This window comes from Galeopterus variegatus, unplaced genomic scaffold, assembly GCF_000696425.1.
Source record: "Galeopterus variegatus unplaced genomic scaffold, G_variegatus-3.0.2 Scaffold265, whole genome shotgun sequence".
NCBI lineage: Eukaryota > Metazoa > Chordata > Mammalia > Dermoptera > Cynocephalidae > Galeopterus > Galeopterus variegatus.
In genome coordinates this window covers 325,719-347,605 of record NW_007726376.1, presented here as the reverse complement: position 1 = coordinate 347,605, position 21,887 = coordinate 325,719, and the positions used below count along the sequence as shown (strand labels likewise).

General features: G+C 38.1%; 1 protein-coding gene across 2 annotated transcripts in view; it reads left to right on the top strand.

The window, feature by feature from the left end:
* NFKBIZ (nuclear factor of kappa light polypeptide gene enhancer in B-cells inhibitor, zeta) overlaps positions 1-10,921 on the top strand; it is a 28,889-nt gene extending 17,968 nt beyond the window's left edge. The window contains exons 1-12 of one of the 2 annotated variants that reach the window (XM_008566698.1): positions 65-403; positions 2,733-2,872; positions 3,396-3,426; positions 3,548-3,651; positions 3,753-4,540; positions 4,962-5,067; positions 5,438-5,584; positions 5,788-5,851; positions 6,144-6,313; positions 7,208-7,318; positions 7,445-7,612; positions 9,500-10,921. In XM_008566698.1, the coding sequence (XP_008564920.1) occupies positions 118-403; positions 2,733-2,872; positions 3,396-3,426; positions 3,548-3,651; positions 3,753-4,540; positions 4,962-5,067; positions 5,438-5,584; positions 5,788-5,851; positions 6,144-6,313; positions 7,208-7,318; positions 7,445-7,612; positions 9,500-9,553 (2,169 nt within the window). In that variant the 5' untranslated portion in view covers positions 65-117 and the 3' untranslated portion in view covers positions 9,554-10,921. Of the gene's footprint in view, positions 1-64; positions 404-2,732; positions 2,873-3,395; positions 3,427-3,547; positions 3,652-3,752; positions 4,541-4,961; positions 5,068-5,437; positions 5,585-5,787; positions 5,852-6,143; positions 6,314-7,207; positions 7,319-7,444; positions 7,613-9,499 lie in introns of those variants that run through there. The other variant, XM_008566699.1, reaches the window with a different exon arrangement.
* The last annotated feature ends 10,966 nt before the right edge of the window (positions 10,922-21,887 follow it).

Genomic DNA, 21,887 nt, shown 5'->3' with positions numbered 1-21,887 from the left:
CCCGTGCCCGCGCCGTCCGCCCGCCGGTAGTCGCTCGATCCTGCAGCAGCCACAGCGAGGCGACCGTGCGCAGCGAGCCGGAGGCGCGGGTGTCTGGGTAAGGCCGAGCCCGGGAGCATGATCGTGGACAAGCTGCTGGACGACAGCCACGGCGCAGAGGGGCTGCTGGACGCGGCCGGCGACTGCGGCCTCATGACCAGCCCGCTCAACCTGGCCTACTTCTACGGGGCTTCGCCGCCGGCCGCCGCCCTGGGCGCCTGCGATGCCAGCTGCTCGTCGTCGGGGCCCTCGGCGCCCGGCTCGCCCGGCTCCGACTCCTCCGATTTCTCCTCCGCCTCGTCCGTGTCCTCCTGCGGCGCCGTCGAGTCCCGGCCGAGAGGCGCCCGCGCCGAGCGCCTGCAAGGTAGCCGCCCGCCGGGCGGGGACCGGCCCGGCACCCCAGTCTACGCCGGGCCCACCCGCCTGCGAGGGTAGGGGCGGGCTCCCCAGATGGGAAGTGCCTGGGGCCCGTGCGCGCCCTCCGCAGCCGCAGGACATCAGCACGTTAGCCATCGTTTATTAAGCGCCTGCTGGTTGCCTTACCCTGGGCCGGGCTCCTGACGTAACTCGGTGGCCTTTGACCATCTGTGAAATCCCGGCGCCGTCCAGCTGGCCCTGGAGCTTTTGAAGCCCCACTCAGCAGAGCGCTGACTCCTGGCGGGAAAGAACGTTAGATCTCTCTCACAAAACAGCATTCTTGAGTTTAATGTACTGTGACGAGGTTTTGGGTCAGATGTAGGTGTAATTTTCTCTTTTTATACTGTTTTTCTTTAATAATCATCTTTACAGTGAGGAGTGGGTGTAATTTTTTTTCTTGAGGCTGTTTTGGTGAAAAGCTGTAGCAGAGGATAAGGGTTTGGGAACTGTGTTTGAGGTCGTGACTTAAAGCGTTAGTAAGATGAAGCTGAAGTGGGTGTAATTTTTTTTCTTGAGGCTGTTTTGGTGAAAAGCTGTAGCAGAGGATAAGGGTTTGGGAACTGTGTTTGAGGTCGTGACTTAAAGGGTTAGTAAGATGAAGCTGGACTGTAAACCAACTCAAGTCTGTAGTTGGTGTTGACAAGGTTCAGGAGACTGCCCACACGTTCTGCAGTCTTCTGTTGTTTTATGGTGGCTGGCTGGTAAGGGGATCTGAACCCTTGACCTTGGTGTTACAAGGCTGTACGTTAAACCAACTGAGCCAAGTGCCACCGTCTTTCCTTTTATTTGTTCTGTGTGCTTTAGAATGGGTAAAGCCATAGCTAGCAAAGAAAGTCATTAAGTTTCCTCTGTAAGGCTGTGAATTAGTTAGTTTCTTTTCTTAATGAACCGAGTTGCATAATTTGAGGGAAAATAGGATGCTGCTGTGGGCAGACTACAGAGAACGTCTAGACAATCTCAAACGTTGGAGAGCCCAATCAACATGATTTTAAAGAACGTCTCCGGTATTCCCTACTGCTAGCCACTCCTGTTTTGGTTGTCTTTTATTTTAAAAAGTGATTTTAAATTTTTATTTAAAATCATTTAAAAAGTGATTTCAGCCACTGTATGTTAAGTGTGTAACAGAACCAAAAAGCGTGTGTATATTTAGGACCTTTTCTTCCACATTTGGTCTTCATCTGGCAGAAACTATTTTGCTGGTTCCTTGGTTTACCACACAGCCATAGGGGATTTCTGAAAGCGCATTTTTCTCCCTGTGACGCTAACTTATTAACTGCTGCCATTCCAGAGAAATTTTGTGTTAGATTCTGGCAGTTCCTAAACGTAAATGTAAAACCAACTAATTGTTTAATTCTCCCTATCATTGAGCTGTTTATCTCATGTATTTAATATATGTATGTGTGTGTGTCTGTGTTCAAATTATGCAGTTTTTCTTGTTTGATCTTCTTACTTTTTCCCACACTCTACAGAGTGGCTGAATTATTCATTTCCTGACTTTCTGCGTGTTTATGTTCAACTCATATCCCAAGAGATTATGACATAATCGTGGTCAGAAATGGAATACTGTACTTAAAGTGCATTTTAAAGTTTAAATGTGAAAACGAGCATATTTCCTTTTTACTTAGAAGGCCTATGTAAGCAATTTCAAAAAGTCAGCGAGGGGAAATCCTGTAGGTTTATGTGAAAATGTGTTTAAGCTCAGTGAATTTAAGCGGCTTTCTTGGCACAGATGAATTGAGGGAAATAATAAATAAATCTAAGACATTGTTAATTGTTAGGTTTTGGTACATTGAGATCTCTGGAGGAAGTTATTTTGTTCCTTCTTAGGTGAGTGGAATTAGTAGACTTTAAAATTTCCTTTGGTTTGGAAAGCTAAAAATGCATCATTTATCCCGTCCTCCAAAGTTTTTCCAAAGTCAAGAATAATTATAGATCTGTGAGAATCAGGGTGGTAAAATCTGTGTTCCTGTTTCATGGCTAGATAGGATTGAGAGACAGAGAGGCTTAATTTGAGGCTACGTATTGGTTCTGGGGATCCCTGACCACCTTTTTATGAGTTTTAAATCCTTAGGGTACCTGTCAGGGAAAGTTATCAGGCAACACAGAATCTTTGAGTAGAGCTGGGGACTGACACGCAAGGCCATTGACCAGAGTGAGTTGGAAAGGCTTTGCAGTCTGTTGCTTAGAGAGTGTATACATTAGACAGCTATGCCTTTGAGGTTATTAATGTTTGTGTAGAGATTTAAATGAGATATGTTTTGTTTTCTTTTGAACAGTTGAGCCCCATATGGGGGTTGGCAGGCAGCAGAGAGGACCCTTTCAAGGTGTTCGTGTGAAGAACTCAGTGAAGGAACTCCTGTTGCACATCCGAAGTCATAAACAGAAGGCTTCTGGCCAAGCTGTGGATGATTTAAAGGTGGCACCTATTTTTTGTTTTGAGTGGTGTGGGGAGGAGCTTAGTCTGTCAAGGCTATCATTCTGTGCTGACCTAGGTCCAGAAAGTCAACGGTTTTTCAGTAACAACAAAGTCCATAAGACAAAGACCATATTTTTCTTGTTGTTTGCTCTATTTCTATCACTTAGTCCAGTGCCAGGCATCTGGTGGGTGCATAAGAGAAATTTAATGAATATTAAATGAAAGCAAATTAGGGGCAAGGAAATAAATGGGGCTCAATTGAAATGGAACATTTTGACTAGAAAGGGAAAAATCAAATGGCTTTATTCATTTCATCTTGACCTGAATTGAACTAAGATGAAAGTATAAATGGGAAAGTTGCAAGATAGAATGAAAATTGAGATAGGAAATAAATATTGACAAAATAACTACATCAGAGATTTATGGTGAGCTGTAAAGGGTGGTAGAGATAAGTCTATTTATTAATGTATATTAAGCAGGAAACCATTTTATATACTCTAAATTGGAAAATTTTTTTTTACAGACACAAGGTGTGAACACAGAGCAATTCACAGGTGAGAGTTACTTCTAGTCATAATTTTATGGGGGCTTTACAGTAAAATAATTTAGTGTGATTATGGGTAAAATTTATAAAGTAAAATGATCACAGATTCCGTATTCCTTTCTTGGCTACAGAATTGAAGAACATAGTATCATATAGTGGGAAAAGGAAAGGGTCCAATTTGTTGTCTGATGGACCATCTTGCAAAAGGCCAGCTCTGTTGCATGCCCAATTTTTGGTAAGTATCTCACTGTTTTTCTCTGAATACCCTTTGGAAATTATTCCTGGGATAATTTTAGAAGGAAGCGAATGTGCAAATTGCCTTTTCTTTCTTTCCAGACACCACCTCAAACACCAACGCCTGGGGAGAGCATGGAAGATGTTCATCACAATGAATCCAAACAGGACAGCAGTGTCGATCTGCTTCAGAACATTATAAATATTAAGAATGAATGCAGCCCAGTTTCACTGAACACAGTCCAAGTTAGCTGGATGAGCCCTGTGGTGGTCCCTCAGAACTCCCCCCGAGAGCAGTGTCAGGAATTCCATGGAGGGCAGGTCTTCTCTCCACCTCAGAAATATCAACCGTTCCAAGTCAGCGGCTCCTCACAAATGATGGACCAGGCTTCCATGTACCAGTATTCTCCACAGAACCAGAATGTAGAGCAGCAGCAGCAGCAGCAACAGCACTACACCCACAACCCAACTCTGGAATACACTTCTTATTCTAGAACTTCCCAGTCTCCCAACTATGAACCAAATATCTTTGATGGTCAGGAAGCACAATTCTGCCCCAACCAAAGTTTTTCATCCCTTCTAAGTAGTTATGGAGACTCTGAGAATATTGCTGTTGCCATTCAGACTTCCCCCAGTGTCCAGCAACAAAATGATGCCCACCTGCAGAACTTCAGCATGATGCCAAACAGTGCCTGTGAGTCCATGGTGGGGCATGATGCAGGCTCTGCTTCTTTAAACACTTCACTGCCGTTCCAGAATATCATTGGAAATCCAATGAACACCACACAGTTAGGAAAGTCGTTTTTTCAGTGGCAAGTAGAGCAGGAAGAAAGCAAGTTGGCAAATATTTCCCAGGACCATTTTCTTTCAAAGGATGCTGATGGTGACACGTGAGTATCCTTTTATCTCATGTACTTAATTTGGTAAGCCACGCTTATTGGACCCAGGGGGCACAGAATGTTTCTAGGATATACCAACTTACACCTTAGTGATTGGCTGACCAAGATGACTAGTGAAGGTAGAAACTGCTACTCAGTGATAGCTAATATTTCAGGAAAGGGTTTTCCTTTTAATTTTTTTATGAACAAATTACGTTTTCTAATTAATAAAAATATATGTGTCTTCTTTGAATAATTGGTTTTGGAAGACCAATTTATGCTGTTTAATATTTCATTTGAGTGCAAAAAGGGGCTTTCTGTGTCCTTTACAATGGTTAAGAAAAAAAAGGATTAAAGGAAGAATTTTTTTTTTAAAAGATGAGCATGGTGAAATCAGAATTAATTCACCTGTTATCCTTTCCTTGTTCCCCAGGTTTCTCCATATTGCTGTTGCCCAAGGGAGAAGGGCACTTTCTTATGTTCTTGCAAGAAAGATGAATGCACTTCACATGCTGGATATTAAAGAGCACAATGGACAGGTGCGGATCCTGACAAAGTCTGAAATGGCAAAGATGTGTTCATGGTGAAGTGAATGACTACCAGTCTCGTGTGGGTCATTTCAGAGCACAAGCTCAAGAGAGTTTAGTTAATATTGACTTTGAGGTGTTGAGTTTTTGCCACCATCAGCCTTTACATTAGCAATGTTAACTTTGTAATTATTTGACCAAACACTGAGTATAATAAAGTCACACCCTAAGCTTATTTTAGTTTCTTTGTCTTACACTGTCTGATTGCTTATTAATAGGATTTATTTTCTCCATGTGGATTTTTCCCTCATAGTTTAGTTTCATGTTCCTTGTTATGATAGTATTATGTCTAAAAAGTACTTTTTCCTCTTAATATCCACAGAGTGCCTTTCAAGTGGCAGTGGCTGCCAATCAGCATCTCATTGTGCAGGATCTGGTGAACCTTGGGGCCCAGGTGAACACCACAGACTGCTGGGGAAGAACACCTCTGCATGTCTGTGCTGAGAAGGGCCACTCCCAGGTGCTTCAGGTAAGAGACAGTGAACCAGGTTTCCATTATGGCAGGGCCAAAGAGATAGGGCTTGGATATGAGAAATCAGGTATAGGTTGCCTGTTGCAATCTGTTTTGAGATATTAATCTATTTTTGACTTACTTATTTCTTGGGGTACTAATCGATAAGTATTTGTGTAACTTGACTTTTGCTAACAGATATCTATTTTAAAATTTTGCAGGCAATTCAGAAGGGAGCAATAAGGAGCAATCAGTTTGTGGATCTTGAGGCAACTAACTATGATGGTAAGCAGCTAAAACTTTATTGGATAAAGAACCGTTTAGAGAGTGGGGCCCATAAATTCTAAGGGTATTAATATTAAGTATCCTACTAGGAAGGAGGTAATTAAAGCTAAAATATTCTATTGACAAAATGAACACAAAGACCCAATGGAGGGAATATTCAGATTTCCTTACTAGTTCTTGTGCAGCCCATTTGTAGATAAAGTTAGAGGCCATCCTTAAGGTTTGTAATTACAGAGCAACCAAAAGACTGGCTGGGGTCCTTGACCACTGCTTTATTATACTTTTTTCCTAGGCCTGACTCCCCTTCATTGTGCAGTCATGGCCCACAATGCTGTGGTGCATGAACTCCAGAGAAATCAACAGCCTCATTCACCTGAAGTTCAGGAGCTTTTACTGAAGAATAAGAGTCTGGTTGACACCATTAAGTGTCTGATTCAAATGGGAGCAGCAGTGGAAGCAAAGGTAAATTTACAGAAAGTTTTGAAATGGGTAGGGGAGAAAAGTGGTTATAGCATTTTTTCCCAAGTGCAGATTGAGACTTCTTTTTTTCTTTTCTTTTTGAATTAGTGTAGTGAGTTGCAATATATGGATAGTTAAGAAGCTTTGATTTTAAAAGATCATTTCATTTGCTTTTTCAATTTCTTTTTGATCTGTAAATTATGATGTTTTAAAAGGTTATTTAGCTGTGAAGAAATTAGTGTTTGTTTGAAAGGGAAAGAATGCTTGAAATTGATACTGTCATTTTGGCTTCCATTTTCATGCACTGTTAATAAACGTAGTGCTTTTCATAAGGGTGTCTTCATTGTTGTAGGATCTGGACTTAATCTTCTGTTTTTCAAACTGGAAAATATTTTATTCTTTTTAAATTTGAAGTTTATTGCTGAGTATCTCCTGTGTGCAAGGTACTAGGTTAGGTGGTTTAGAGGGAAAAAACGCCTAAATCATAAACCACTTGAGGCTTTAGGGGGCTTACTGTCTAATAGAAGAGGTGAGAGTTAAAGCTAAATATAACTCTACAGGGTGGCCACCAAGTCTGGAAAAACAGGTAAATACATAGTAAATGGTTCATTGATAAATGATATTTTTAATCATGTATTATAATACATGTTTCTACATTTTATGGCCACCTGTATGCAAGGGTAGACTGTGATAAGAGGCATATAGGAAAATTAATAGGGAATTTAAAAGGAGTAAGAGAATCCATTTAGCTTGGTATTAAGGAAGGCTTTGTGGAGAAGGGAGAATTCAAAGTGAGTTTCCAAGTCTGAGTTAGGCGTTTGAGAGATTGGGTGAAAAATGTATTCCAAGGCATGGTATCTGAATTTTCATTTCTCCCCGCCTCTTGCCTTTGAAAAGGATCGTAAAAGTGGCCGCACAGCCCTGCATTTGGCAGCTGAAGAAGCAAATCTGGAACTAATTCGCCTCTTTTTGGAGCTGCCCAGTTGCCTGTCTTTTGTGAATGCAAAGGTATTTTAGAAAGCTTCAATAATCACATCAGTGTTGGCATGACCTTTTATATCTTCTTCAAGCTTTTGAGCTCCTTTCATGAGAGTTCCCTTCTTGATGCGTGTGATTTCATGTCTTTGTCTTCAGGCTTACAATGGAAACACTGCCCTCCATGTTGCTGCCAGCCTGCAGTATCGGGTGACACAGTTGGATGCAGTCCGCCTGTTGATGAGGAAGGGAGCAGACCCAAGTACTCGGAACTTGGAGAACGAACAGCCAGTACATCTGGTGCCTGATGGCCCTGTGGGAGAACAGGTGGGGGTCAAAGGAGGCAGAGGAGATGCCTTTAAGTACTCCAGTCTGAAACAAAGGGAGATGAGGTTGGGCAGGGCGAAGGCCTGCTGGTGCTCTTCAGGTGGGCTCTGTCTCTGTCCTTGGCCCACAGTAGTTATTGTAGCATTTTGGAGTTAATTGCTGTGTTTACAAAGTAAGAGTAAAAAATTAGAGGGTTTATCCATGGACCCAAAATTATCAGAGGTGGGATAGTCTTTTCTTCTCTTCCATGACACAAACTTGGGTTTAGAATAAATCAGAATGGTTTGAGGTTTAGAAGCTGATGAGAGAGAAAGTACCAGGGTTCTTGCAGATACCAAGGAAAGATAATCTTTGTTTTGTAAGGTATGAGCCTTCAAATATTGTGGGTATTAAATGAGTTTGCACCTGTAGAGTGTTCAAAACAGTACCAGGCACATAGCAAGTGTTCAGTGAGCATTAGCTGTTACAGTTATTTCTATCTACTAAGTGATACTGACAAGAAATGGAGGGAAACTTTATGTAATTCAGAACCCAGAAATATTTTATATTTTAAACAAAGTTATGCCTTACCAATCAAATATGGTTATGTATTATCACTGGGGATTGAATAGTTTCACATAAGTGAACTTTTCTAGATACAAGAACTTAATCTTTTAAGAACTTAAACTATTTTTGATGAAAATCTTTTCCTGGATGGAATGAAGATGATTGTAGCTGTGAGTAGGTCATTACATACTTTACTAATCACAAAATAAGATATACGTAATGCAGTTTAGCTTTTTCTTTGATTCCTAGATGTCATTATGACCATCATGTTATAGAAACCTCTATTTGTAGAGCTCTTTATAACTTAGAAAGAATCTCTTGATAGTTTGTAAGGTGTTTTATGTATATTAGACCACTTAATAGTCATGAAAACTTTCCCATATAAAGGTCCAGCTGAGAAAATTTAGATTCAGAGAGGTCCCAAGGACAGGAACCATCATTAAATATAAATGGCAGAGTACTAAGCCCAGTATTTGCTTCTACTTCACTCTTTGCAATATGGAGTTATAGAAAGAGGTTCTCAGGAGTATTGAGGGATGGAGGGCCTGTTGATTCTTCCCTAAATGTTCTCAGATTACTCTCCTTTTTGCTCTTGTATTTTGTGTATATGTTTGTTGTGGGGGAGAAGGCCTTTTCTCTTGCTTGTATTGCCAGACTGTGGTCATTGTATTTCCTTCTAGCAACTATCAGTTGTGTTCCCTAACCCAGTCTTCTTCTAAATTGTTGCTTCTGATCTGCTGTGGGATGAGAGACAGATAATAAAATTTGTCAGACTGGGGTATAAAATCAATCACTAGGTTCTGGATGAGCCTAGGGGCTTTCCTGTGATCTGTAAAGTTATGCACAGATGTTTTAACACTTGGATATCATGACAGCTATTTTAACTTGAAGGGTGTTAAGAATGGACTTGTGTGTGTATAAGACGGGTCTTTCATTCTCATTAATTGAGGCTGACTTCAAGATAAGTAAGATATTATAATATACTGTAATTACTGCCTTATATTAAATGTTCTCACATATGGGAGGAGTAAAAATTAGGAAAGGATTATGGGTCTTATTTAAGTTATTAGAGATTTTCAACTTCAGATAATTTTTAACGGAGATGTTACTTTCTTGCACTCAAAGATCTTTATAGGAGATCTGAAATAAACTTTAGAAGGAGTGGTAATATTTTTTAAGTCACCTTATTTTGACAAATATTGTGCATATTTTTTCATATACTTACAAGTTAATAGGAGTGGTGTAGAATATATGTATAAGAAAGAAGTGAAACTCTGAGGGAAATACACCACTTTGACCATAAGAAATAAACCTCTCAAATCCTATTTATTTCTCTTCCAGATCCGACGTATCCTAAAGGGAAAGTCCATTCAGCAGAGAGCTCCACCATATTAGCTTCATTGACTTGGAGCCTGGTCAGCAACACTCACTGTCAGTTAGGCAGTCCTAATGTATCTGTACATAGACCATTTGCCCTGTACTGGCAAATGTAAGTTGTTTCTATGAAACAAACATATTTAGTTCACTATTATATAGTGGGTTATATTAAAAGAAAAGAAGAAAAATATCTAATTTCTCTTGGCAGATTTGCATATTTTATGCCAGGTATCTGGAATCTAGACATCTGAATTTGATCTGAATTGTAAAATTGCCTTCAATTAACAGTAGCTTTTGGATAAGGAAAAGACTTTGATTTATGGCATAAGGCATTGTTCATGTAGCTATTGCCAGTTTCAAAGACAGTAAATTGTGAACATTTCTTTAAGAAAAATGAAAGCATTTAAAGGAAAAAAATAAATCAATAGTATTGAGGCTTCGTTTGGCCTGATGGAGTACCTGGTAGTTATTACTGCTGTTGGAAAGTCTCTAGTCATTGGACTAGATGAAAGGTGTCTATGGTTAGAATCTGATCTTTGCAAACTGTATATAATTGTTATTTTTGACTTTAAAAATATTGTACGTACTTGGTCATTCATATGGCCATATATGAAATATGTAAATCAATAAAATAGAAAAAATACAAGTGAATTATTACTATTTAAAAAAATTATACACATTCAAACAAACAAACAAAAAAATTATACACATTCAAAGGAGCCATTATTGTGGAATTGTACAACTAAAGTCTTTGTAGATAAAGTAGATGAGTTGTTATTGGCTGAAAGAGCTGTGTTTGAAATGTAAATATGCATTGAAATGAGACACATTATTTATAGGGAATTGCATGCTCTTGAAGAGAACACCTCTTTATGGCTCACCAACTAGAATTTATAATTTACATGTCGAAGTTTTTTTTTTTACCTTTATAGAAACAACAAAAAGTCAATGTTGAAACATGTTCCTATTTCCTATTATCAAATAATGATAATGTGCCATGATGTCTTTATTACTATTCAGAAAAAAATGTAGTATTTTTTTTAGTAATGTTAATTCTACTAACAACATTTTGCTTACCTCTGGCATGTCCCGGGGAACGTATTTGGCTTTGATTCCACATTAATTCTTTGTAATAAATTTGACTCATTAAAAACTTTTTTAAAAAAACAAGTCTCATAAGCAACTGATTTAACTTATTTTTATAGCTAAGTACTTAAATTCTTTTAAAAAAGATACCCTTTGGATTGATCACAATGTTTAACCCAGTATGTCTTGTGGACAAAAGTTATAGTCACTTGGTATCTGTAAGTATGGTATGATGCGAACCAGTCCATTCACACTGGAAAAAGTCATGCATGGTTTTAAATAAACATTAATTCACTTATACTGTTTGTCTTAACGATGTGCATTTTCTTTTCCTAGTGCCCTATTTATACTTATTTGTTTGTATTTCCATAGGTAAAGTACTATTAATGACTAAGTACTTTTAAGTTAGTTCATGTATTTTAATTTGGATATTTTTGGAAACATGTTTCCTGAAGATACAAGATTTAATACTAAAAAACTGTTTGCTAAGTACATTAGTAGAGGTTTGTTAGGTTCTGAAAATATCATGGAAATTTAATAGATACTATTGATCGTTCAGAAGTCTATGTGCTAAAAAAAGCTAAGTGGGAGTAGTGAAGATAAGAAAAAGTTTGGAGATTACCAGAATTAGCCTAAGAGCGATAAAAACCTGGAAAGAGCAGTAAATGGGGTTCTTCCCTTTCCCAACATGCGATTTTGACGTATGTGTGAACAAACACATCAACATCTCTGTCAGTATTAATTAATATAATTATTGCACATATATTCTAGTTCCTAACTTTTGAGAATCCAGAGAAAGCTATGAGTCCTTTCTCTGGAAAAATGCGTATAGGCATGTATACACAAATGCTGTATACAACATCAGGGGCTTCACAGCCCCCCAGAAAATTATGACTCAAAAGTTAAGAATCTAGTTCCATTAATGTACACCAAATATAATTTTTCTTCTCTCAAATAAATGAAATCTTAAGAGTAATTTGCTTTGCAAATGCAACTTGATAACCAGAACAGAAGAAATGATATATGCTCACTGATTATAGCTATACAGTGAGCTTTTCCCAACTGAGCTTATATGTTCTCTCAATTAATCTCAAGTTCTCTCATAATTAATCAATTGGACCAGTGTCTAGCAAGAATGTGTATGTGTGTGTGTGCAAAGTTGTATGATAGATAATATGAGACGAAGACTTAAGACATTTTTAGCCCTAAGATGCTTATATGAGAGGACATGTACTTTATTAGGTAGGCCATGTTAAATACTGTTTAGAAAGGGAAGAAATACAGATTCAGAAGAGGAATTTATATATGGGGAGGATTCAAGGTAGACAGGATTTGAGCTGTATTCTCAGAAGAGTTGATTTAGATGTTCACAGAAAGAAAGATGAGGCAGGTTAAAAAACAAAACAACATGAGCCAAAGCTTGGTATTTTGCAGGAACAGCATGTGATTTCAATGTAGTTTGGTTAGACTCTTGGACGGCCAAGAATCATCTTGTGGTCTGCTTTCGACTGGTGATATTCTCATTAGTATCATGTTGGGAAAGATACTCAGACTTTCTAGGGGCTTGGCAGGAGAGGGTGTTGTGATTTGTTAGCAATGTCTGCCGCAGAGATATAGGAAGTGGCTCTTGATGGAATATGCTTTAAAGAATTATCCTTACAGAAGGCAAGACTATGTGTTCATTGCTGCAACTGCAGTGCCCAGCACAGTGCCTGACATGGTAGCAGCTCATAAAATATTGGTTAAATGTGTGAATGAATGTATGCCAATCCTGGTAGGGATCACTGATTTTTGGAAGGAGGTTGTGTTTTGAGCCAGATTTATACTCGTTTTATTACAAGTATTAATGAATTAATGACTATCATAGTTCTGAACTTAGCCATCTAATTTAACAGTGACATTGATGATATGTTAATGAAAATAGACAAAGTTGGATTTTTTTTTTAAATTTTTTAAAATCAGCCCCTTTTTACAAAGGACTAACTCTAGTACTATAGTTTGGTATTCACTAAGGGATCCTCACAAGAGTCAGAAGCCAAATCTTTCAGCTCTATTTATTAGTCAAATCAGTAACATTTAATGTCCTTTCTAATTTTTACTTAACCAAGGGTGGAGGATTTCCTTAAACTCCTCTAACTTTTAACAAATGTCTACTTCTTAAACGTGGTGCCACTAACTTCCATTTTCTCATAACATCAGTTGTTCTGTATTGAATGTGACCACAGCGAGAAATCAGCTTCAGGCCTGGGTACAAGGTTTGAGATCAGTTATAACCATGCTTCTGTGTTTTTGGATTTTCTTTTAGTGCCCTTGATTAATTCTTGACAGAAGGGGAGGGACTATCTAATTCATCATTGGGGGCCCCATACCTAGCACAGTATCTGACAGATAGTAGAAATTCAATAAATAGTTCTTAAATTGAATTTAATTTCATGGCTCTCTTTTTAATTTATTTTTTCTTGGCATATTGTATACTTTAATGTATAAACATTTTATCATTCATATGAGGCTTATGATTTAATCCATAAGTACTTTTATGCTTCAACTATACACCAAGTCTGGTTTCACTTTTTCTCATTCCACCTTTGGAGTCTGCACAGACCCAGAAATATTGCATGGTGGTGCATTTCCAGGAGTGAGATGGCAGATTTCTCTCAAAGTGTGTCTTGCTTTCTTATATGTATTATCTGTCATCCTGCCTGTGTTCCCTGCTCCCTGCATCACAGTGTTCCTTTTACCTATCAGCTCAAGAAGGTTTTGAGATGAGAGTAACCAGCAAGTCCAGTTGCTGAATGTCCTAGGTTCAAAGTTTCAGTCTTTGGTGAACATCAGCATCTTTTGTGAAGCTGTTTAAACATACAAATAGCTAGGCCCCAGCCCAGACTTCCTAAATCAGAATTTTCAGGGTTTTCAGTGCTTCTGGCAGGTATATGTGAAGATGATTCTAGTGCACAGTTTTGTCTAAATTAACAAGAAAATGTAGATTTTTGAGAGTAACTGTGGTTGGGCAGTAGCCATATGGTGGTAACAGAATGGATTGTTGTAGTGCCCATGGGGATGAAGTAGCAACTGGTGAATTCCTGCAAAGTGCCAGGCACATTAGATCCCGTGGTATAGAAACTAGCTTTGAAGATGAAATCATGAATCACCTAGTCTCTTTTTCTGCTTTCAGGAAACACTTTTCTAAGGTCATTCTGGTTTTTAATTTCCCTAATTGCAAGCTTGGTGGCTTAAACAAGAGAAATTTATTCTCCCTTAGTTCTTGAGGCCAGAATTCTGAAATCAAGGTGTCAGCAGAACCATGCTCCCTCCAAAGGCTCTTTGGGGGTACTCCTTCCTTCCCTATTCCAGCTTCTGGTGGCTCCAGATGTTGCTTGGCTTGTGTCAGTATAGCTCCAGTCTCTGCTTCTGTCTTCATATGGCCTTCTCTTCTCCCTGTGTATCTCTTACAAGGATACTCGTCACTGGTTTTAGGTCCCATCTGAATAATCCAATATGACCTCATCTCAAGATTCTCAATTACATGAGCAAAGATCTTTTTTTCAAATGAGGTCACATTCACAGGTTCTGAGGATTAGAATGTGAATGTATCTTTTGGGGGTGGGGGTCACCATTTAACCCACTACACCAGTGAAAGAGGATTTATAATCTTTTCTGCTATATTTATTTCTCTTACAAAAGAATAAGATTAATATTTCCTTTTGATTCTTTAAAAAGATCAGCAAAATTTGCAAACCTTTATATAGACTGACCAAGGAAAACAGAGGAGACCGAAATTACTAAAATCAGAAATAAAGCAGGGGCATTAATAAATAAAACATTGTCATAATGTTTTTTTGTGGTAGGATTTGGCTTCCTTCTCTTTCTCATTTGCATTTTTTGTTCTACCAGTGGGTTTTGTTCTTTCTTGTGTTTTCATTGTAGTGATTATTATCTTTTAGATTCCAGATGCAGGACTTCCTTGATGATTTCTTGTAGGACTGGTTGTGTGGTAGTGAACTCCTGTAGTTTTTGTTTGTATGGAAAATACACTATTTCTCCCTCGTTTCTGAAGGATAGCCTTGGTGGATTTAGTATTCTTGGCTGGAGTTTTTTTTGTTTGTTTTTTATTTTTGTATTTTGAATATATTATCCCATTTTTTTCTGGCCTGTAGAGTTTCTGTTGAGAAGTCTGCTGTTAGTCTGATAGGGGCTCCCTCACAGGGGACTTGATGCTTTTCTCTTGCTTTTTTAAAAGATTCTCTTTGTCTTTGAGCTTTGCCAGTTTGACTATAATGTGTCTTGGAGAGGATCTTTTTGGGTTGAGTCTGTTGGGGGGTCTTTCAGACTCATGGATCTGAAGGTCCATGTCTCTCCCTATACCTGGGAAGTTTGCTGTTATTATTTTTTTGAATAGGTTTTTCATGCCTTTTCCTTTCTCCTCTCCTTCTGCAACACCCATGATTCAAATGTTTGTGGTGCTTAAGGTTGTCTGTAGCTCTCTCAGATTTTCATTTTTTTAAAATTATTTTTTCCTTTTTTTTTGTCTGCCTGGGTTATTTCAAAAAATAAAGATCAGAAGTTCTTTCTTCTGCTTGTTCTAGCCTGATGCTTAAGCTCTAGGTTGTGTTTTTTATTTTGCTGAGTGAATCTTTTAGTTTCATGAGTTCTCCTACATTCTTTTTTAAGGTATTAATCTCTTTGTAAATTTCCTCCTTCATATACCAGATTTTTTTTCTTGTCTTATTATGTTGTCTAATTGAGTCTTCTCATATCTCAGTGAGTTTCCCCAAGATCATTGCTTGGAATTCCTTTTCCGTCATTTCAAGGGTTTCCTCCTCTATAAAGTATTTGAGAATTACTGTATTCTTTTGGTGGTATTTTCTTGGGTTTTTGTATTTCTAGTATCTCTACATTGATGTCTGGTCATCTGGCAGAGAAGTTGCTTCTTCTATTACTCTGGAGTGGGTTCTGAGCAAAGAGACATCGTCTTCCTTTTCCAGTGTCTGCTGGTGTCAACGCAGTGAGTGTCTGGTAGGTTACCTGCCTGGTGGCTGTGGCCACTGCTGGGGCAGTGAGCCACTTTTGCAGCAGATGTGGCTGTGGTGGGCCATCTGCACCAAAGTGGTGTTTTCGGCATGCTCTCCTGCCTGCTAACTGGTGGGGTGTGACACCCTCAGCTCCTGCCCAGGGCCCTAGGCATGCTCTCTTGCCTCTTCCAGGCAGAGGGGGCTGCCCTTGGCCAGTATTTCCTTTCTAAAAATACTGTTTTATTGTGGTAAGAACACAACATGAGATCTGTCTTCCTACACTTAAAGTTACAGTATTGTTAACTACAATAGTAGACAATATTGTACAGAAGATTTCTATAACTTATAAGATGAATATTTCTTTTTTTTTTTTTGTCCTTTTTGAGACCGGCTGCACCACGCTCAGCCAGTGAGCGCACCAGCCATCCCCATATAGGATCCGAACCCGCGGCGGGAGCGCCACTGCGCTCCCAGTGCTGCACTCTCCCGAGTGCGCCACGGGGTCGGCCCAAGATGAATATTTCTTTTTGAGCAATCCTATAATCTGTCTTCAGAATCTATGAGCACCTTTTATATATAATTATTGATCTAATGTATGGTACTGTGAAAGTTGTCAGAATCAAAATGGAGTCAATTGTGTTGAACAAACAAACAAACAAGCAAACAAACCTAAATCCTGAAAACTAGAGCTGGGCAAAGCCATGAAGGGAGAGTTCTCACCCATAAATACCTGATAGCAAGAATTGACACAAAGGACTCTGCAAAACCCACAACCTTGCACAAAGGCCATTGCAACTTCATACGAGAAAATACTTCCGTGAGGACACTTACCCAGCAACTGTCTGTCCAATCTGAGACTAGTGTCACTCTTGTTATTGATTCTTGTAGCCAAAGGTAATTATTTCAAAATGATTATGTAATCCTCCTAATTTTTCCTTTAAAACCCTTTGTCTTCCTTTTCCTCCCTGAATATGCACATAGTTTATCATGGCACACATATTCCCATTGCAGTGCCCTATTTCTGAATAAATATCATTTTCGTTTAGAGAGCCTCTCTGTTTATTTAGATTGACAGTACAATATCTCCATTTCATTTATTAGCTGTAATATCTGGCATTGACTAAGAGACTCATTTACCACTGATAAACAAATTTTAAGAGAAACAATAAAAATAATTATTGAGCTGTAATTTAAAAAAATTATTATAATGATTAAAAAAGCTTTAATTACTTTAAATTTACAATAAAATTTCTTTGGTTATCATTAGTCATTCTGCTCTCTGGCACACATAATAAACCTGTTGCTACTCACCTTGGATCACACTGCCTAGAGCTGCCCATGTGGGAAGCAACATGATCACAAAGTACATGCCTATGCTTTAGAGCATCTCCCCCTGTATGGATAAGAGCAGAGGAGGAAACTGCAAATGTTTGAAAGTGAAGGTCAACTTGAGGAAATTCATAGTTTCTGACAATATTGAGTCCACTTTGCCAAAACTCCACTGAAATACACTGTTTTAGGTCTAGATATTATTTTTTTAAGTGATAGGATTCTGGCTATTGCTCTGAAAATCAAGATTTCAGCAGCTCTGGGAACTTGGTAGTCAGATCCAGCATGTGTTTCCTGTTGGAACAGCATAGTACCTTTAGGCTTGACAGTAGGGATAAATCTCAGATTGTGAAACAATACTAAATTCCCTAGCTTAATTGATTTGGGGCTTAAGTTTGAAATCATTGTTTATTTGACCAGTTCATAGTATCTTAATCCGCATTGCCTGCTCTCCTTATTTGTAGCCAAACCTCTGTCAGGTAGGGCTTTAGTTTCAAGTGCTTGCATAAGAGGTGGAGTCCCTCCTGATAGGCCTTCATGGAAGCCTCAGGTGTCAGCTGCTGTGGAGGTGAACTGCTCTTCTATTTTAGCGCTCAAAGGTTTGTGTGGACATCTGTCTCAGTAAGAGCCTGCCCACTGGAAGCCTGCCTTTCCCAATACTCCAGTTGGCTCCAAATGTTTTTGTGCGTTACATATCACTTTCATTTGTCTTTAAAAAAGCTATCCTTTCCTTTTTGCTTCCAAGAATATTTCTTCCAGAATCACTTTAAAATTTTCCAAAAATTCTCCTTTATAGGTTCTTGCAGATATGGAAATAAGAATTGCTCACCTTTGGGATAGGAATTTTGCCTGGCATAACTTCTTTTGTGTGTAAAGAAAATTTAAAATGCATCATTTGGGATAGCAAAGGTGTGTTCTGACCTAAAAAAAAAAAAAAGGCATCACTTGGGAAAACAAGTAAACATTTCGATGGTGCTTCTAAAAGATTCCTGGAAATTTTTTTAAAAAGATAAATTTTTGAACTCAACTTGTAGAAAACTTTAAATATAATATGCTACATTACCTCATGTAAAGGAAAAATTAGAGACTCCTCTAGGGAGTCTAATAATATATCTAATATAGCCAGATAAGGCTATATTTTAAGTCAGACTTTTCCAAACAGACCCTCTTAATTTGATGAGAAACCGTCCAGTTTTTTTGTGGTGTAATAGAGAAAGCAATCTATAGACAGAAATTTAATTCATACAGATTATTAATTTTCAGACACATTTCAATCATAAAGACTGAGGTACATCATTTAAAGTGCAGGAATTTAGACAGTTAAGTTTTTCTTTTACAACATTATTCTGTTTCCCAGACTATATAAGTGAGTCAGTTTTGTTTCTTCCCTCAGCTAAAGTTATATCAAATCTGTTATGAAGATTGAAATATCTGTTGAATTAATCTTTTTTTTTTTTTCCTATTTTTTCTGCCACCACTCACATCTAGGTTTTCACGACTTTATTCCTGGATTACCACAATAGACTTTTTCTTTTAAACTTTACTTTTTATTATGGACATACTCAAACACATACAAAAGTAGGGAGAATAGTATGTTGAACCCCCCTGTGCCTACCTTGATGCTTCACCAATTTTAAATATTTTGCATTCTTGTTTCTTCTTTCCCTCCCATATCTTTTTTCTAGAATAAGTGAAAGCCCACTGCATACACCATAGGATGTCAATATATGTCTCTAACAAATAAGTAATTTGTGTCCTCTATAGCTTTCTAATTATTCTTTCTCCAGTCTTCTTGCTTTTCTCGACAACCCCCAAATTTCCAACCATTTGGCATACTCTTAAAGAAACCTAAAAAGTTTTTTCAAAGGCTCAGTGTTGCCTATTGAATCAAATGCAGACTCTTGCTCTGATTTACAAGACATCTTGACTTTAGCTTCTTGTTCTGGTTTACAAGACATCTTGACTTTAGCTTCTTGTTCTGGTTTACAAGACATCTTGACTTTAGCTTCTTGTTCTGGTTTACAAGACATCTTGACTTTAGCTTCTTGTTCTGGTTTACAAGACATCTTGACTTTAGCTTCTTGTTTTGGTTTACAAGACATCTTGACTTTAGCTTCTTGTTTTGGTTTACAAGGACATCTTGACTTTAGCTTGACCCTGCCTGTCTAATCTTATCTCTTGTTCCTCAACAGGCTATCAGGTGGGTCTCCTCACTGCTTCAGCTGATGCCTTGTTTATTCGTGTCTCTTGGCATGCCCTTGTCTCCCCCAATTCACTGCATCCTAGAAAGCCCTACTTGGATGCCACTTCCTCTGTGAAGCTTTTTTTCTAGCTCATGCTGACCTCTCCCTTCCCTGAACTCCTGGGATTTAAACATAGTTCCTCTAACTTTAGATTGGGTATTTTCTGTTGTATTCCAGTGTTAATTATAGCAATCTGGAAAATGGGTCCGGAATCACTGACTAGAAGCATTTTCTTTTTAAAGACAACTTTATTTTCCCATTATTTATTGTGGTAAAACGTATGTAAGGATTGCCCTTTTAAGCATTTGCTGTTGTTTTTCGGCGGCTGGCTGGTACAGGGATGGAACCCTTGACATTGGTGTTATCAGCACCATACTCTAACCAACTGAGCTAACTGGCCAGCCCCATTTGAAGCATTTTTAAACTTCTAATTGTGTGGAATTAATTACATTCACAATGCTGTGTAATTACTTCCTTTATTTAAGATAATCTTCCATCATCCTAAACCTAGACTCTGTGTCCATTAAGCAGTAACTTCTGATTATTCCTTCTCTGCCTTTTCTGGTAACCTCTAGTCTACTTCTGTCTCTGAAGTTAAAAAAATTTTTTTCATTGACCAATGATGTATTTATGGAGTACAATGTGATATTTGGGCACATTTACATAGTGTGCTATGATTATATCAGGGTATTTAGCATATCCATTGTATTGGGAACATTCAACGTCCTCTGGGCTAGACACTTGAAATTATATAGGAATTTATTCTTGACTGTAGTCTTCCTATTTGCTATAGCACGCTAGATCTTATTCTTCCTATCGCTACAATTTTGTGCCCATTGACCACCCTCTCCCCATTTTTCCCTCCCTTCTCTCCTTACTAATCTCTAGTAACCACTATTCTACTCTCTACTTCTATGAGATCAACTTTTTTGGCTTCCACATATGAATGAGAACATGCAATATTTCTCTTTCTGTGCCTGGTTTATTTCACTTAACATAATTTTCTCCAAGCTCATCCATGTTGCTGCAAATGGCAGAATTTCATTCTTTTTTTATGGCCAAGTAGTATTCTACTGTGTATATATATCACATTTTCTTTAACAATCATCCTTTGGCGGACCTTTAGGGTGGTTCCAAATCTTGGCTAATGTGAACAGAGCTGTGATAAACATAGAACGCAGGTATCCCTTTGACATATTGATTTCCCTTCCTTTGGAAAGTGAGACTGCTGGATCGTATGATAGCTCTATCTGTAGTTTTTTGAGAAACCTCCAAACTGTTTTCCATAATGCCTGTACTAATTTACTTTCCCACCAACGCTGTAGAAGAATTCCTCATTCTCCACACCTTTGCTAGCATTTGTTATTTTCTGTTTTTTTGATAATTGCTAATTTAGATGGGGTGAGATGATATTTCATTGTGGTTTTGACTTGCATTTTTATGATGATTAGTGATGTCGAGCACTTTTCCATTTACCTCTTGGTCATTTGTATGTCTTCTTTTGAGAAATGTCTATCCAGCTCATTTGCCCATTTTTAAATTGGATTTTTTTTTCCCCTATTTTTTGAGTTCCTCATATACTCTAGAATATTAATCCCCTGCCGGGTGCATAGTTTACAAATATTTTCTCCCATTCTCAGTTTGTCTCTTCATTCTGTTGATTGTTTCCTTTGCTGTGCAGAAGATTTTTAGTTTGATATAAACCCATTTGTTTATATTTGCTCTTTTTTGCCTGAACTTTAGAAGTCTTATTCATAAAATCTTTGCCCAGTCCTATGTCCTGAAGTATTTCCCCTTTGTTTTCTTCTAAAAGTTTTATAGGTTTGGGTCTTACATTTAAGTCTTTAATCCATTTTGAGTTGATTTTGGTATACAGTGAGAGATAGGGGTCTAGTTTTATTCTTTTACACATGGATCACTAATTTTCCCATCACCATTTATTGAAGAGACTGTCCTTTTTCCAATGTATGTCCTTGTTTCCTTTGTGAAAAACCAGCTAGCTGTACACGGATTTGTTTTTGAATTCTGTATTCTGTTCCAGTAGCAAGCTGTTATGATTACTATAGCTTCGTAGTATATCTTGAGGCAGGGAATGTGATACCTCCTGCTTTGTTCTTTTTGCTTAGGACTGCTTTGGCTATTCAGGGTCTTTTTTGTTCCATATACATTTTTGAATTGCTTTTTCGATTTTTATGCCATTGATAGTTTGATGAGAATTGCATTGCATCTGTAGATTGCATTGCATAGTATGGTCATTTTGACAATATTGATTCTTCCAATCCATGAACATGGGATGTCTTTCCATTTTTTGTGTGTCTTCTTTAGTTTCTTTAATCAGTGTTTTATAGTTTTCATTGTAGAGATCTTTCACCTCCTTGGTTAAATTTATTCTTAGGTATTTTACTTTTTTTGTTGTTACTGTAAATGGGATTGCTTTCTTGATATCTTTCTCTGCTAGTTCATTGTTGATGTGTAGAAATGCTACTGATTTTTGTTTGTTGATTTTGTATCCTGCCACTTTACTGAATTTATTTATCAGGACTAGCAGTTTTTTTGTGGAATATTTAGGTTTCTCTCTATATAAAATCATTCCATCTGCATAGAGGGACAATTTGACTTCCTCCTTTCCAATTTGGATGCCCTTTATTTCTTTCTCTAGCCTAATTACTCTGGCTAGGACTTCCA